Source organism: Antrostomus carolinensis, unplaced genomic scaffold (genome assembly GCF_000700745.2).
Source record: "Antrostomus carolinensis isolate BGI_N321 unplaced genomic scaffold, ASM70074v2 scaffold10498, whole genome shotgun sequence".
Classification (NCBI taxonomy): domain Eukaryota; kingdom Metazoa; phylum Chordata; class Aves; order Caprimulgiformes; family Caprimulgidae; genus Antrostomus; species Antrostomus carolinensis.
The window spans coordinates 1-17,924 of record NW_010333694.1 but is presented as its reverse complement, the minus strand read 5'-3'; the positions used below and the strand labels follow the sequence as shown (position 1 = coordinate 17,924).

The following is a 17,924-nucleotide window of genomic DNA, read 5'->3' as shown; positions in this document are numbered from 1 at the left end:
CATGGCCTGAATTTCAGACTTCATATACCTCCCATTGCAGTCATGGGAGCTGGTGTAATGCACTTCTGAAAATCAGGCTATTTCTGAAGTGCACAGTATGTGTCTGTAAATGAATCAAAACTAAGAATGTGTATTCTAATGTGATTGCTCTGTTTGGAGAGCCAGAATAGTGGCAGCAAATGTGTTAACTTCTCAGCACCTTCCCTGTTCAGCCTTGTCCACAACTCACTATTCCTAGTTTCTCATGTTCTCTGTTCAGTGTCTTTCCCCCTGTCAACTTTTCCCCATAACGTGCCTTTTTCCTCAAATCATATGTCTTTTGCTAGCTGCTACTTTTCTACTTTTCAATTAATTGAAGTCCTACTTTTTTACTGTGGTATGGTTTAAAAATATTTCTTAATTTGCTGTTCAGGGTCAGGCTGTGAGGGATGTGGTAGGAGCCAAGTCAAAACTTTTTTTCCTATGTTAAACAAGTCTTGTTGGAATTTCTAAGCATCATGTTTCTTTCTCACAAAAGAGAGGAGTAAATAAACATTGTGTTTTGTTTGTTTTCCAAGTGTCAGAGCAAACTAATGCTTCTAGAAAAGGAAACACTACCATCAGATGTCAAGGTAAGACAGTATTTTTAATTTATTTTTTTTTATTCTCCATAAAATATTTAGTTTTCTGTAAAGATATGGTGTGTTTCCAAAACAAGGGGAAACTAATCTTCACTTACTCTCTAAAGCTGACAGTTTTATTAACTTTGAAGCTGTATTCTGAAGTATGTGTCTGGCAAATACTGAAAAGTTGCATTTATGTATAGCAAAAAGGTTACATGCAGTCCTGCCACACACCTGATGAATGACTAGCATAGGCAGCAAAATGGAGGGACGTGTTACTTCAATACCCGTGTGGACTATTTCCTAATCAGTGTATATGTAATTTGTCAAACTATATGGATCCCTTTAGTTTTAACCTGGAACTTTGTGTTTGCAAATTCCAGTTGCTCCCCATTTGTGCATATTATTGGGAAACTGATGTGCTTGAATTAGAAATTAACTGAGTGATGCTGAGTCCGTGAACATGAGCTCCTGTATCCGTCAAATTTTGGGGAACATGCAAAAAGGCAATGCTGGCTCACTGCTTTAGTTGTTTGTAAATTCTGAATAGGAACCTTTAAAATAGAATGCATCTGAATCAAACATTCAGATGTTCGATTTCATAGTAATTACTAATATTAATCTCTTGCTAGTAATAAAATATGTTCTAAACTATTATTAATCAGAATAAATAAATGAAGATGCATATTCAAATGCATAAACACAATCTTTTTCTTTTTGGACTATGGATAAAATTGTATAAGTAGAAATATTTTTTTGTTATTTTAATTGGGTGTAGACTGAGGTTTTTTATTCCTTTGCAGCTTTACTGAAGCACATCATACCCTTGTAATTAATACTTAAACTCTGGAGATGTGATTTTCTTGAAAACTGTCATAGCAAGACAATGGTTAAGTGAAATTGCAAAAATGAAGCTTAAATTAAGATAGTACTTCATGATAGAAAATAAGGAGAAGAGTGTCCTGATTTTTGACTGGGACACAGCTCATTTTCTTCTTGGTAGCTGGAATAGCACTGTGTTTTGGTTTCAGTATGGGGTTTGTTATGAGAAGAACATTGATAACGTACTAACATTTTCAGTTTTTACTGGAAAATGAAGGACTTTCCAACTTCCCCATGTTTTGCTAGTCTGCAGGTGCAAAGGACTTGGGTGGGGCAATAGTAAAATTAGCAAACCCAAATTGGCATTTGGATCTGCCAGTGGAATATTCAATATCATATAATGCCATGCTCAGTGTATTATTGAGGATCTCTCGGGCTCTCGCTCTTCCAGGATTGTGGTTTCCGTTTTGGGATTGTCACTCTTCTGGGATCATTATCCAGGAATGGGCTGGGCTTGGTCAGCAGGTGGCAGGCAATTGCGCTGCGCATCACTCATTTGTATATTTTATTACTAGTATTATTACCATTATTATTGTCATTATTATTTTAAGTTTTATTTCAATTAATAAATTGTTCTTATCTCAACCTACAAGTCTCCTTACCCCTCCAGTTCTCTTCCCTATTCCCTGGGGGTAGAGAATAAGTGAGCAGCTGTTTGACGTTTGGCTGCCAGCCAAGTTAAACCACCACAGAGAGGAAAAGGTCATGTTATAGAATCACAGGATGGTGTGTGTTGGAGGGGACCCACAAGGACCATCAAGTCCAACTCCTGTCCTAGCGTAGAACAATCCCAATATTCACACCATGTTGAAGGCAGGTCTTGTCCAAATGCTTCTTGGATATTGTCAGGCTTGGTGCCATGACCATCTCCTTGGGGAGCCTGTTCCAGTGCTCCACCACCCTCTCGCTGAAGAACCTTTTCCTAATGTCCAACCTGCCTCTGGTCCTGCCATTGGTCACCAGAGAGAAGAGATCAGTGCCTGCCCCTCCTCTTCCCCTGGTGAGGAAGTTCTAGACCATGATGAGATCTATTCTCAGTCTCCTCTTCTCCAGGCTGAACAAACCAAGCGACTTCAGCCTCTCCTGATATGGCTTCCCCTCTAAGCCCTTCACCAATTTAGTGGCCTCCTCTGGACACTCTCCAGTAGCTTTAGATCCTTTTTATCTGTGGTGCCCAAAACTGCCCCCAGTACTGGAGGTGAGGCTGCACCAGAGCAGAGTAGATCACCTCCCTTGCCTGGGTCGCCATGCAGTGCTGGATGGGATCTTATTGCACCCCTAACACAGGCACTTGTATTGACCTGTGAAACTACAGACCTGTTAGTCTAACCTCAGTACTTGGAAAAATTATGGAGATTATACTGGGTGCTATTGAAAGACATTTAAATAACAGTGCAATTGTGAGGTACAATCAACCTGAGTTCACAGATGGAAAGTCCTGTATAGCTGCACCAGTACATCAACAAGTTATCAAGAAGTTTGTTGATGATACCAAACTGGGAGGTGCTGTTGACTTTTTTGACGGACAGGAGGCCTTGCAGAGGGATCGAGATTGGAGCATTGGGCAATGATTAATGGGATGAAATTTAACAAGTCCAAATGCCAGATCCTGCACCTGGGATGGAGTAATGCCAGGCACAAGTATGAACTGGGAGAGGAGTGGCTGGAGAGCAGCCCTGCAGAAAGGAATCTGGGGGTGCTGGTCCACAGCTGGCTCAATGGGAGTCACCAGTGTGTCCCTGCAGCCCTGGGGGCAAACTGCATCCTGGGGGGCATCAAACACAGCACAACCAGCCGGTCAGGAGAGGTGACTATGCCACCTCATTTAGTATTGGTGCAGCCTCACCTGGAGTATGGGGTGCAATTCTGGGACCCATGTTTAAGAAAGATGTTAAGGTACTCAGATGCATCCAGAAGAGGTCAACAAAGCTGGTGAAAGAGCTGAAGGACATATCCTGTGAGGAGTGGCTGAGGACTTTGTGTTTGTCTGTTTTGGAGAGAAGGAGGCTGAGGGGCAACCTCATGGGTCTCTCCAGCTTCCTGAGGAGAGTATGTGGAGAGGGAGGAGCTGAGCTCTTTTCCCAGGTCTCCAGTGATGGGACGAGTGGGAATGGTTCAAAGCTGTGCCAGGGGAGTTTCAGCCTGGACATTAGGAAGCATTTCTTTACTGAGAGGTTTGTCAAGCACTGGAAGAGGCTTCCTAGAGAGATGGTCAATGCCCCAAGCCTGTCAGTGTTCAAAAGGTGTTTGAACAATGCCCTTAATAACATGCTCTAGCTTTTGGTCAGTCCTGAAGTGTTCAGTGGCCTGATTGTGCTGGCTTAGAATTGTAGAATGAATTCTCGGTCAGAAAACCGCATTTTAAGAAGACTGCAGCACCTGATCTGATCCAGAATGATAGAGGCCTTTAGCAGTTTAGAGTCAGCCAGGTGCTAAGGCCAGGAGGAGTGAAAGCCGGGGCAGCTGACCCAAGCTGGCCCACAGAAGCATTCCATGCCATAAATGTCACGCTCACTATAAATTGGGAGGTTTGCTGGGGATGTTTCTCTTCCTCAATGGCCACCATCCCTAGAGGATCTCACCCATCATTCTGCTCCCAAGGCCCCCTCTTCTGCTTGTTGCAATGGTCACAATTTCCTTGGCTGAGTATAACTTTGTGTATTTTATATTAGTATTAATATTAGTTCTTACTATTATTTCATTAAATCTGTTTTCATTTCAACCGACGAGTCTCCTCTCCCTTCCTAATTCCCCTGCTCAGGGGTGTGGAAGGGTCAGTGGGCGTTACAACAACTGATTAACCTAAGGCAGGCAGGCAGGCAGCTGAACTAGGTGATTGTTGCAGGTCCCTTCCAGCTGCAACTATTCTATTCTGTTTTTGCGGTAGCTGTCAAAGAAGCTGTGGTTTTTTCCCTTGATATCAACCTTGTCACTAATGTTCATTCCTTAATCACCTTAATACTGTAATCTTGCAATGTACTCTTTATGGTTTTATCCTTTAAGGTTGGGGACTGGTTCTGGTCTACGATGCGATGGATTGCCTACTGAGCATCATATTTTGCTAGGAATGTGTATAGGGCATGGGAGAGAGACATCTGATGTACCTATTTGCTGTATGTATTTGCCTGTTGAAAAGACTGTCCTTGATTCAAGGTTGCTGAATGGTACTGTTAATTTATTTGAAAGTTTCTTATCTGGTTACTGGAATATGCAGAATGTTTTGTAAATCCTTTTTTATCCAGTTCAAAGGAACAAAGAGTGAGCTGATGGTATGGTCAAGAGTAGTGCTCCCTTATGATGGCACTGCCTGAACTAGAAAATAAAAAATGTTTGTGTGGTGGTTACTTCTTTTGTTTTGGGTTCGTTTTCCTTTATTATAAATGGTTGTCTTTTGAAGATGCGCTTTAAAAAAGTTACATTGAGTAGTGAAAAGCTGATGCTAAGTTGACAGTTCTTAATATTTTTATTATAAAAACTTGGTTGATGATTCTTAGTGTATTTTTCTCTTTTTAGTTGACATAAAGCCAAATGCAGTCTGCAATGCTTTTTATGGAATGCTTGACCATGTCAGCAGTACCTTTTGTATTTAAGTGTATGCTTAATTTACAATGTGTTTCAAGAAAAATTATAGGTGTAGTCCTCAGTTTCAGGAAGTGGAATAGTAATAATGAATATGTCCTTTCTCCAAAACATAGTAAGATATTAAAATGAGTACATTTTTTAAAACCTGTGGTTGTTTAGTTTGGGGTTTTTTAATAAACTTCTCTAAACTGGTGTTTTTTCTTATTGCTTCTATATTTTCAGTGATTATATTGAGCTGGAGCACTAGTTCCAAAGCATTTTTTGTTCAGTCCACAGATAAGGTTTTGATAGAAGGTTTGACTACTGGATTTTTTGGAAGCCAGTCTTTTGTTTATTCATCACATATCCCAGCACAGTTAATTTAAACTTAAATGTGTATCAACCGTGCATCTAAGGAGGAGTGGGGGTATAAAGTATTGTCTTGGCTTCTAGTGGCTCATCTCCAGTTGTGGTCTTTGTCTGATATTATACAGGAAATTAGGGGAGAAATTCCAACTCTGACTACTTCCAATTTCCCCCTTTTGAAAAAAGAATAAAAATGTTTCCTAATCCCTGCAAGTGGCTTTTTAAATCTTCTGGAGGAATAAGTGGTCTATTGTAATAGATGCTCGTTTGTTTTCTGCTGTATAAACATAATAATTGAATTTCTATCCTGTTCTATCTCATTTAACTCCAGTGCATCTCAACACACTTCAAGAGATGTTTCTTTTCTTGTTATACAGGATTCCAGGTTAATGATGCAAGTGAAAGCTTTAACAGCAGAATACAATCAATGGCAAAAAAGAAGTCCTGAAAGTAAGTAACTGCTTCCATTTCAGATAGACTTATATAAACTTCTGCACAGTCTCTTTGATCTAGACACCTCAGGCTATTGGAAGGCCCAGACACTGAAAATGAAACCATTCAGAATCTAAGTGTGATTCAATTAGTCTGGTTTTTCTGAAGTCCCATTTGGAGACTCCTAAAACAGTTCACACTACACTATCATTAGTATTCTGATAGCACTCACTGTTATGTCTCTTGTCAGGGAACTGTCAGCACCTTTCAACTCAGTAAAACTTGTTAGTTAATCTTTAAATGGATACATTGACTCATTTGAATATTTTTATGCCAGAAGAGTCTTGGTTTTTTAGTGTTTACAAAATGATAGGAATGTGTTTTAGACAGCAAACGGTGATTTCCAATATTTTGTCTTTTGGCCAAACTGGAATGCATTTTCACATGAACATTAAAGTCACTTCTACAGCTTCTTTCAAAGTTAATGTACTTGCTCCATATTGTGATCAAATGATAGAAGCATGGAAAAAAAATTCTTCTTTCTCATAAATAGACATTGTTGCTCTATTAGAATAAAATCATAGTTTGTTTGTAAGCCTGTCTCTTACACGAGGCCACGAGAATGTTGTGAGGGCTGGAGCACCTCTCCTATGAGGACAGGCTGAGAGAGTTGGGGCTGTTCAGCCTGGAAAAGAGAAGGCTCCAGGGAGACCTTATAGCGGCCTCCCAGTACCTGAAGGGGCTACAAGAAAGCTTGGGAGGGAATTTATACAAGGGCAGGTAGTGACAGAACAAGGGGAAATGGCTTTAAGCTGAAAGAGGGCAGGTTTAGATTAGATATTAGGAAGAAGTTCTTTCCTGTGAGAGTGGTCAGACACCGGAACAGTTTGCCCGGAAAAACTGTAGATGCCCCCTCCCTGGAAGTGTTTAAGGCCAGGCTGGATGGGGCTTTGAGCAACCTGATCTAGTGGAAGGTGTCCCTGCTCATGGCAGTGGGGTTGGGACTAGGTTATCTTTAAGGTCCCTTCCAACCCAAACCATTCTATGATTCTCTAAGAATCGTCAGCCTCAAATGCTTCTTAGAGGTATGCAGACCAAAGGTATGACATTGAATGAATTTGGGAAGTACTGGCTCCTGGCTGTTGCTCATAAATAAGCTACTGGCTTAAAGCAAATGAATTTAAAACACTTACAGTTTTTATCTGGGTAAAATACCTGGAAATAAAATATGTGATTATTTTAAACTTTAAGCTATTTGCTTAAAAATATTCTTGGGCCTTGACCTATTTTTATTGGCTTACTGACTTGCTTTGCTCTACCATTCTCACTTGTTCCCAGGTGATAAGACTTATTTTTAGAAATCTTAATTTTGTACTAGAAAAATGATCTATGCATGTTATAATGCAAATAATATTTTGCAACCAAAGCTTTGACTTTTTGACTACCTTTCTGAGGGAAGAAAAAGAAGTTGCTGCTAAGAATTTGAATAGAGATGTAGTGCTTGTATGGAAATGAAGAGTCTGCTGTGCTTACATATCCTCTGTCCATCTTATCTCCTTCCTACTTACTGTTTGTTTTGAAGGAGGAATTACTTAATAGAAAACACTGACTGAATTTATCTAAATAGTAATAGCAGAAATACTAATTTTATACATTTACTAATAAAGCATGAATGTCAGACTGTCTTGTTACTTTGGTTTCTGCTTTTAGTAATGGCCAGTGCATTTCTTATAGAAGAGGGCCTGTCAGCATTTCAATTTTAAACCTTATTTTCAGAGGTTATAACTTGGCAGTTCTACATTTCTTTGGGCACAATATTGGCACACAGACTTGAATCCACAATGCAAATTTTACTTTTGCAAAGCATTTAGTTTAGTCTCTTGCTCTTTCTCAATTTCTGGTGCTATTTATGTAGCTCTAGAGCTGCTAAATCAGCTGAATTAAAACTTTTTAACAAGCATTTGGCTCTTAAAAATAGAATTTAACTTTACCTTTGCAAAATAAGGAAGTGGAGGCAACCATATTTTAAACCATATGAAACAGTTGTGGTTTTTGCATAATTTCTATTTTTCTTTGCAAAGTATCACTATTCTGCCAAATTCCTCTTATTTTAATAGGAGTTTCTATATAAACATGTGCATAATAGTTGCTTTTACATTCCTAGCATCTGGTAGTATTTTGCTTAGTAATTGTACTATGTATCACTAGGCAATTCTGTTTGACATTTGATTTTTGCAAATGCAGTGATTCATAACTGAAAAACCTTTAATTAATAGTAGATAGAGCAACCTGAGTTCTTTACCGTAGCAGCTACTATAAATGTGTTGTCCCAGTGTCTTAGATCTACCATGTTACTTCACTAAATTAGGATTAGTGATTTCTTTCCTAGGAAGATGTGGCTTTCCATTCCGATACTCCCACAATATGAACACTGAATTGGAAGCACATCTATAAACAAAGAAGTGTTAGAAACCAATAGTAGAAATTGATAATTCCAGGTAGTGAGAGCTCAGGATAATCATGGCAGTGGCTTGTCAAGGGGAAGAGTTCGATAGGTTTCTTCAGATGTGCCAGTGAATGTGAATAAAAACACACCAATGAATTTTATCATATGTACGTAGGATACTTCTGTCATTAAAGAAATCTTGCTCTAATAATAACACAGACCACTAATAATCTTCCACAGCTCTTAAACATAAGCTTGTTTTGGGACCACTCTACTCAAATTTTGTGTCAAGATTTAGAGAGTGTAGTTCTCTAAGTAAAAGGGATTTTACTGTAACATGTAACTTAATGCATTTTGAACTCAGTAGATTTGCTGATTTTTTTTAGAACTAATCTAAGGCTTCTAAAAATTTGTGGAGATAAAAACTATTAAATTACCCAAAAAAGGGTACTTTTATAAATTTATTAAATCAACTGTATTGTATTTAGGAGATATTGAATGCTTTTATGAGAGGGTTAAGGGTTTTTCTTTGGTTAAAGGAAAAGCTTTTACTGAAATAATTATTTTTAAGATTAGTGATTTGGAGCCCAAGCTTGGACAAAAAATATCCTCGTCATATTAAGATTTAAATCTGTTAGAGTAGCTTTCCCTTCTCTTCTTAATAGATTCAAATGCTTAACTTTTTCAAAAGTTATATGTTTATGCAGATGCTGCAAGTTGACACGGAACTGAGAATTGATTGGAGTACATTGAAGACTGTCAAATATAGCAATTCACTTTTTATTCAGAAGGTGCATGAACCGTAAATCACTTCGATTTGCAGAAGCATTCTGAAGAAACATTACCACATCCTTGAATAGTACCATACTTTCCCTGAGGTACTGCTGTAGCTCAGGAATGGAGTTAGGATGTTGGCCTTATTGCGCCTTTCATCTCCCTACTTGGAGCTGTTCTTGTGAACAGTAGGGATGGTGACATGCTTTTTAAGTTCTTTAAACCTGATAGGTTTTACAATCCTGATCAAACATTTGTGAGTCTATTTAACAAGAAGTTAGAAGACTGGAAGAATTTGACTGCCCACATTGGTAATGTTGATGGAATCTCTTCCACTGAAAAAAATCAGGCTTGCTTATCTTGAAGTATGACTATATTTCACATTTCAATATTATGTACTTGAGCTAGTTCAGGTATAAAAAATAATGCAGAAACACTAACAACACACTTTTTTCAATCTAATTTAACTATTTGAAAAGTAGCAGGAGGCTAGCCCAGCAGGACACCACAAAATGTGGTTAAGCTGATGCTGACAGCCAAGCTAGTTTTTTAGAGGTTACAGAAGTTTCTCTCTAGTCAGGCTGCTTTTCAGTATAAACAAGTCAATATCATGCAATGCAATAAACCCAATTAATTTTATTTTTCAGTAATATCTACCAATCCAGATGTACTGTTAGCATTAGGAATGGAAGAGGTAAGTACTTTTGTTTGTTAAGAGATAATAAAATTTCACTGAAAAAAGTATATACTGTTGCTGCATTTTCCTGTGGCTACTCCTGTGGTGGACTTTTGGGTTTTCTTCTTCCTAGCAGCTTTCCTCCCTCTAGTATCATTCACAACAGGGAACCCAACTGCTGTTAAGAGTCACTGTTAACAAGTTCTTTGGTTACACACTTTCATTTGACTGTATTGCTATGGCATTCTTGATCTAATATCCCCTTTTGTGGCCTATTTTGTTGAGGATTCAAATTTTTTTTTTCAGATGTTGCATATAGAGAGCAAATTTGCTTCTGTACAATATTTTCACAATTTTTATTTGAGCTAAATTTAAAAAGTTCCCATAATTTGTATGGAAGGAGACAAAATACATTCAAATCATAGTTTTATATTAAAAAACCATAAACTATTAGAAATACTACTTTGTAGAACATAATGCACTAATGAAAGACCCAGTCCACTGTTCCCCATCTTCAGCACTGCATATAAACTTCTGTCTGTGGTAGTTTTATTTCTTCCTCTCCCCTCTCTGAGATACGTCTACTGAGGACCATTTAATTAATGGATTCAGACTTAGTCTTTCTTTTTGTTTTCTGAGTGCTATACGTTTTGTGTTGGTGCAATTAGCACGGATTCATTATTGCAAACAGCAGCAGTGATTTAGACAACACAGCCCTGGTGCTGCAGATATTTTCTCCTCAGTCTTTCATCAGATGAGCAGTTCAAATGTGTGTTCCATAATATGCTTCAGGTAAAATTAACTATTTTGTCTTACAGAGCTTCCATAGGACACTAATGACTAACTGGTGAAGTAACATTTTAAATAGCTCCAACTGGATTTAAAAATAGTGTGTCACTCTATAGCCATATTTCTTAAGAAATTACAGATAATTTTGGCCCTCTTTACCAGATGTACAGATTAACCTTACATAGAACAAATACTACAGGCAGGGCTATCTGCGAACTGGAGGTTTATTTTTACTTTTTTATAGTTGCAGAAAGTAAAGAATGACCTTGAAATGGTGCTGTCAGTACTTAAGTTAAAGAATAAACAACTGGAAGAAGATCTGAAAAGGTAATAGAATACTTTGGACTTATGAATGCTGTAAGATTTTTTTTTACCACATATTGGGTTTTTTTACTGTCTGGAAAACTATTGATCTGTTGTGCCATTTCCTGTTTTTCATGTTTCAAAGAGAACAGCAGTGGCATGAGGAACAGGAGCAGTTACTAGATCTTCTTAATGGACTTGAAGAAGAGACAAAAACCCAAGTTGAACAACTTTCCAAAAAAAGGTATTTCTACAGTGTTGAGATTTTGTATTGGAGAATTTAAATGTCAACAAGAGCAAATGCGCAAACAAGCTCTTAAAACATACTCCTTGTTTTGTTAAATAGATCAAATAATAACTCAGTAATCCATATTTGAAACATGGGAAATATTGCTACTATCTGCTTATGTCCTGTGATTCAAGACGTTGAACTAAAGACAGTAGAAAAGAAGGAAATTTTTTACTTCAGAGCTTTTAAATTATTTTCTTGAATTTCTTATTCTATTGCTATGTTTTTACTATTAGTTTGCATACTAGAGCATTTCATGAACTGCGAAGTAAAACGTTGAAACTGAAGGTATATAAGGAAACAATCTTGAACGCTCTGGGTGAATTCCTAGAAGAACATTTTCCCCTTCCAGAGAAAGGCAAAACTGCTAAAAAGAAGGTAAGATTTTCTTAATAACTACTAAGTTTGGAATGTAAATTTCTATTTAATTAAATGCAATATCCTTTTAAAGTCACTAGCATAGAATCTGCATTTACATTTTGAAATAAATGTAGTTCTTCCAGCTGATTGTTTAGGTTTAATTGTTATTTTTCAGGTTGGTTTATATTATTTAAGGCTGTTCCTAGCTGGATATTTTCTTTTTAAATGCATATATCCTTCACCCAATTAGATGCATGGCAATGTATTGAATTTCTTACTGAACTGCAAGCTGTGCCAAATTCGGAAATGGTGGGGGTTCACTCCAAATTGTTCCGTTTTCTTTTTCACTGGATGAGGCAAGTGGATTCATATTTTCCTTGGCAAAGCAGATTTTAATTGTCTAACAATGTTTTTGGAACAATAATAAGGACAAGTGTTTATAATTACAGTGTAGTTTGGAATGTTAACCATCAGTTTCTGTTCAGCCAAACTGGGCCAAAAATTATCTTAAAGCTTTAGTGAAAATAGGCAGTCAAGGAGTATTTTGCATAATAAATTCAAAGTCTACAGTAAAAATAAACCTTTCACCATTACTATCTGAAAGAATAGTGACAAAAAAGGCAGGGGTTGATTTTTATTTCAGACACACTTAAGAATGAAGAAATAGAAGGGTTTTCTTTAATCCAGTTCTCTGTTATTTCAGACAACCACATAATATAATTTCTTTAATGTTACCATTGAGCTCAATTTTAAAACTAATTATTTTTGTTACTACTGTTTCTATTGGGGTTTGGTTTAGTACCTCAGTACTCTGGTTAGAAACTGTCTCCTAACTTCCAGTCCAAATTTATTCATGTCCAACACAGATCCATATATTCTTACGCCAGTATTGTCCTTAGAATAGCTCTTTTGCTTTCTTGTGTTTATTCCTCCAGATATATTTACGGACAGCAATCTTGCACTCTTTCTTTGTTTTGCTAACAGACTAATCTTCCTTGTTCTTCTCCTATATTTTTTTTTTCAATTCCACGGTTTATCCTAATAATACTCATTTTCTATATTTGCATCCACTTGGATTAATCTTTTTTTGGAACCTATTAAAACCCAATATTATAAACAAAACTAGCAGCTCACAGTCATAAAAGCAACTGATTATACCCTTGTCTTTCTTGTTATTTCCAACTGATGAACTCTGAGCTTTTAATTTAAAAAAAAAATCTTGTTTTTGCACAGAAGTATGTATTTTCCACATAAAAATACCAGATGGAGCCTTCAAAGCGTGATGTCGATTTTCAGAGTCTTAGTCAACCATCTTCAGACATCTTATTCTATTATGTCTTTGTTCTTCTGAATATCAATGTGTTCCAGTTTTCCGCTATTACTAAATATGATAAATTGTGTTCCAACACCAAGAAATTAAAGCTTTGAAGATTTAATTAACAGTCATTTTTCAATCATATATTTCCTGATTTCAGCCTGATATGTCATCTCCCTATCTGTTGGTTCTTACTCATCTTCTAGGACATGCCTCTTCAAACCCTAATGACTTTCCCATGTCCATTTTTCCTGTATATATCATCATCATTTCCTTAAAAATATATTTTCTATAATGAGATACAGTAATTTATTTCCTCCTATTTATCTGATGAGGTAGAAAATTATAGGCTGGAAGTTGCTTTGGAGATCTTTCATTCCAATACCAGTGAGTTGCTCATGGTCATATCCAGCTGTGTTTTAAATATAAGAAACAGTGAATTCATGTGTGTGTTTCAGAATCCTGAGGAAGATTTCATGTAAAATCTCCCGCCACAGAACAAAATCAGCTGCTTGAATTTTCTCACCCTCTGTTATACTGACTGTCAGAAATTATTATTAGGTACTCTGTCTACATCTCTCTTCCGTGCAGTTTTCTTTATTAAAACCTAAAGGAAAAAAATCACTCAAGGTGTTTGGGATTAATCAGCCTTCCTCCTGCTCACAGAAGCTCACCTTCTACCTTTTTTTTTTTTTTTAACTTAAATGTAAAAATTACGTTTAGAAATTTCCAAGCAAGGTCTTATGTTGTCTTAGTTTTAATTTTGTTTGTACATTTCCTGAACTCTTAAACTCAGCTTGCTTTCTGACAAATCTTTTTCTTTCTTTTCACTCCTTGTGAATTCATAGCTTCTTGGGTATCTTTTTACTTAATACTTATCTCAGTGGCTCAACTGCAAGTCCCCCATAATCTACATTGAAGTGATTAACTGTGAAGGCAGGAGACAGACAGACATTTTCACCTATATTGTTTTCTTTGTTGTGTGAGAAATACAAATTGACGGCATTAGCAATTAGATTTGTGGCGACATTGATTCAGGGGAACTTCCTATTCACATCTATTATCAGCTTGGTTCAATGCTCTGGAAGCACCGAACTCTTAGTTCTGTACATCAGTAATTTTGCTTTGCTTCGTGGAAGCTTCTTGTTTTCTGAGTAGTTACTAAATTGCATGAGGGTAAACGTGTGGGGCTGATGTCTGTACATCTACAGACACTCACCCTGCACATTCACTCCAGAGCACTGTGAACTGCTTTCACCAGGCACCTGCATCTGGGATGGGGAGTGGGAGGGAAGACTGAATCACTGCAGCTCAGGTTAGTTTCTGTTGCCATTGCCCAACACCTTTGGTGTAGGTGGTGATTGGGGTAAGAATTATCTTGCATTTTAAATCTCCAATAAAATAGCACTCTTTTTTTAAACTTTTTTTTTTTCAAGTTAAGAAATATGACCAGTCATATGTTGAGGAATATTCTTTATGTCAGTCCATCTCACGCGTGGGATGATGCCTTTCAGGTTAACTAAGTAAATGCAGAGCATCCTACTTAAAAGTGGCTTCATAAGCATTAATTAATTAGAGATATTCATTATATTGGTGACACTTAACTAATATGCAAGTAATATAATTTTACAAAACAACATACACAATGTATATTATAAAACTAGCAAAATAGGTTTGCTAGCTCTGTGAGAGTGCAAAGCTCTTTACACCTATAACCTCAGGATGTTATTTTTTTTGTATCAGTTTTAGTAATTACTAAAGGCATGACCTAATTTAAACTTTGAAACATGAATTTTGAACCCACTACCTAAGTTACAAAGTACTATTTTTGGCCAAGGAAACACAACAGCCAAGGCTACAACGTGTCTTCATGATTGCTCCAAGGAAGCTTTTGCAGCTTCTTAGTGTAGGTTCTATTTCCTCAGCCTAGAATCAAGATAAAGGCACAAAGATGGGGATTGTTGAGCAGGGTTTGCAAGGTATCCATGGCGCAGGCAGTACGTCCCCCTTGTAGCTTTCTGAAGGTGGGAATATTAAGAACTGTGACTGGAAAAAAGGAGCCAGAACTTGACGTTCACAAATTCTTCGTTATTGCTTATATTCTAATTCTGTTTCAGAGGCAGAGTTTGTATAAGCTGCTGCACATCTGTTAATGTCTTAGGACTGGACTTGGCTGCTTTCTCAGCACTGCTGTGGAATATCTCACCAGTGCTGTTTTATCTCCTTTATTTTGTTGAATATGAATATTTCTTTTTAAAAAGAAAAGAATCAGGTTGACTGTATAACAGCACAAGCAGTATTGTTGGCATTGCTGCCTAAGGAATCCATATCAATTTTTAGACAAATGCCTTGATTTGCTTGCTACAGATGAAAACAAGTAATTTTCTAATGTATTGCTGTACAAATTCTATTTTATCAGGAACTTTTTTTTTTTCCAAATTTTTAATCATTCTATTTCTTAAGCTTGGACAATTTTTTAATTGAAGTCAGAGCAAGAGTAAACAAATATTCATCATCAGATCATTAAAAAAATATTAAGGCACTATGAGCTCAAGTCTTGAGCTGTCAAATTTGAATTGTAAACATTTTTCTAAAGTTCATTCTATGAATATTATCTGTTAGGAAAAATGTTTTTCTTGTTTTGCACTGTACTACATTTATAAATGTGATGTACTTGATTTTATTTAAATGTAAACCCAGGTAGATATATTATGATAACTTAAGTTTAATCTTCTTTAATAATTAATTTTTTTAAATTACATTTGAAGTGTATCATACTGAACTGGTAGATGAACCATTTAAATACTACCTTGTATTTTTGTCATGACTATATCTAAGTAAAAGTCTTCATCTGTTGTGTACTATGCAATCAAATAATTGTGTGATTATTTTTCTTTGTCAATTAACATTTTTCCTGACTATTTAGTTTTGGTTTCTTTTAATTTGGCTGGGCGGGGTGGTTATCTTTCCAGAATTATTCTGAGGAGTCTGCTGTAGAACTGTTAACGCTGCATAAAATTTTGGAGGTAAGATGGTCTTATTATATAGAGATTTGGGGCATTTTCCAATACTCAGATCTGATGATAATATACTAATAAGATAAATAATATATATGACACATGGTTAAGATGGCTAATTGAAAAATAGAATGTTTAAGAATGTTATATCATATTTCTATTTTAATTCCTATCAAATTAACCCCCCTTTTTTTTTCAAGAGATGTGGCAATAATTTAGATAACTAAGTCTTCAGTTTAAGCTGGAGAATGATAATCCCTTATTTCTTAATTTTATAACCGTTACTTTAAAGAAGTTTTATGACCCTTAGTGGTTTATATTAGGGGAGGCTTAACAAAAATATCAGTTGTTCCATTTCATGCTATATTTTATACTGTTTCAGTAAAAGTATTTCTGAAATGTAATACAGTAACATTATAGAAGGACCAATTAACATGTGGTCTCGTGTTAACTGGATTGTCTTTTCATATGGAGAAATCAATGAATCTGATTCATGCATTTCTAATGATTTTATAAGTATGCCAGCATTGCTTAGTGTGTATTTTTAATCACAGTGCAAATTATGAATTTGAATTGCAAAGCATAATTTTGAAGGAGCATTAAGTATTTTTTCACTAGCATTGTTCTTTCTTGTCTGAAGTGTAGCTTTTGCACATTTCCTATTCCTCTTCCCTCCTCACTGTTCAGGCAGTTGTAAGCATCTATGTGTAAGACCTCCTCGGGAGTGCAACTGTTTTCCTGAGGGAAAAACTTGATGAATAACAACTTTTGGGTATTAAGATGCTATGATCTGGTCACTATGACATTGTTTATACTTTAAAGCCCAGACTTTGGGCTTACATCATCAAAATAATTTTACATGCCTCAAGTATCTCAGCATGCCTATTAATGCCAAATTAGGCAGAGCTTGTAAACAGATCAGAATTTTAAATAGCCACATTCCCTACAGAATTAAAATTTTAAAGCTCTCTAATGCTTTAAAATTGCCTTTCATATTTTTCTGACATTGTTAATCTCCTCAAAATGTGAACACCTCCAAGTAATGCCTGATTTCCATTTGGAAGAACATACTACTTCAAAAATTCAGACTTATTTTTAATTTTAACTATCTTGGCATAAACTGACAATATCTCTTATCTTTGTTTTATGGGATTTTTTTTGGTTGAGCAACTTGGTTTTAGCTTCAAGTGCCTGTTAAATTTCAAAAGTGTTTTCTTAGAGATAATAGTTTCTTAAAGAGACAAATGCAGAGTCATCTTTGTATTACAATTACAGATTTAGGATTTGCAGTTGTAAAAATGTAATTCATTCACAGAATTACAATCAGTGCATATGTTCCTAGCCATGTCTCCTCAATTTCCTTGTGTTTTGTTAAATAATGAAAGTGTACATTTTTAATAAATACACTTTGACAAGCTAGGTATGTACATTTTCGTATATTAGTACTTACTTCATTAAATTAACATAAGTAGTAAGCAAGCAGTAAACTCTTCTCATGCAAAACTCAGAATTTTTTATTATACTAGTTTTTATTCCAGTAATGAACTGTATTTTTTTTTTACAAATACAGTAATTATTTTCCTTTTAAACAAATTGAGGATTATTCCTTTCTGATTAAGTGAAGTAGTTTAAGATTTGAAAGACTGTTTACAATAGAAATGTATGTAAAGTTATAGCCATAAAGGCTATATTGGAATATCAGATGTCAGAAAAGGCTAAATAACAATTCATCTCATAGAATCATAGAATGTTGTGAGTTGGAAGGGACCCACAATCATGGAGTCCAACTCCTGTCCTAGCATAGGACAATCCCAAGATTCAGACCATGTGTCTGAGGGCGTTATCAAAATGCTTCTTGAATATTGTCAGGCTTGGTGCCATGACCACCTCCCTGGGGAGCCTGTTCCAGAGCTCCACCACCCTCTCGCTAAAGAACCTTTTCCTCATGTCCAACCTAAACCTCCCCTGGCACATCTTCTTGCCATTTCCTCTGCTCCTGGCATTGGTCACCAGGGAGAAGAGATCAGTGCCTGCCCCTCCTCTTCCCCTTGTGAGGAATTTACAGACTGTGGTGAGATCTCCTCCGTCTCCTCTTCTCCAGGCTGAACAAAC

General features: G+C 36.4%; 1 protein-coding gene across 1 annotated transcript in view; it reads left to right on the top strand.

The window, feature by feature from the left end:
* CENPK (centromere protein K) overlaps positions 1 to 15,821 on the top strand; it is a gene marked incomplete at both ends in the record, with an annotated part of 17,361 nt that extends 1,540 nt beyond the window's left edge. The window contains 7 exons of the mRNA XM_029086473.1: positions 558 to 619; positions 5,797 to 5,861; positions 9,711 to 9,757; positions 10,773 to 10,855; positions 10,977 to 11,075; positions 11,369 to 11,498; positions 15,768 to 15,821. Of these exons, the coding sequence (XP_028942306.1) occupies positions 558 to 619; positions 5,797 to 5,861; positions 9,711 to 9,757; positions 10,773 to 10,855; positions 10,977 to 11,075; positions 11,369 to 11,498; positions 15,768 to 15,821 (540 nt within the window). The remainder of the gene's footprint in view (positions 1 to 557; positions 620 to 5,796; positions 5,862 to 9,710; positions 9,758 to 10,772; positions 10,856 to 10,976; positions 11,076 to 11,368; positions 11,499 to 15,767) is intronic.
* Between the last annotated feature and the right edge of the window lie 2,103 nt (positions 15,822 to 17,924).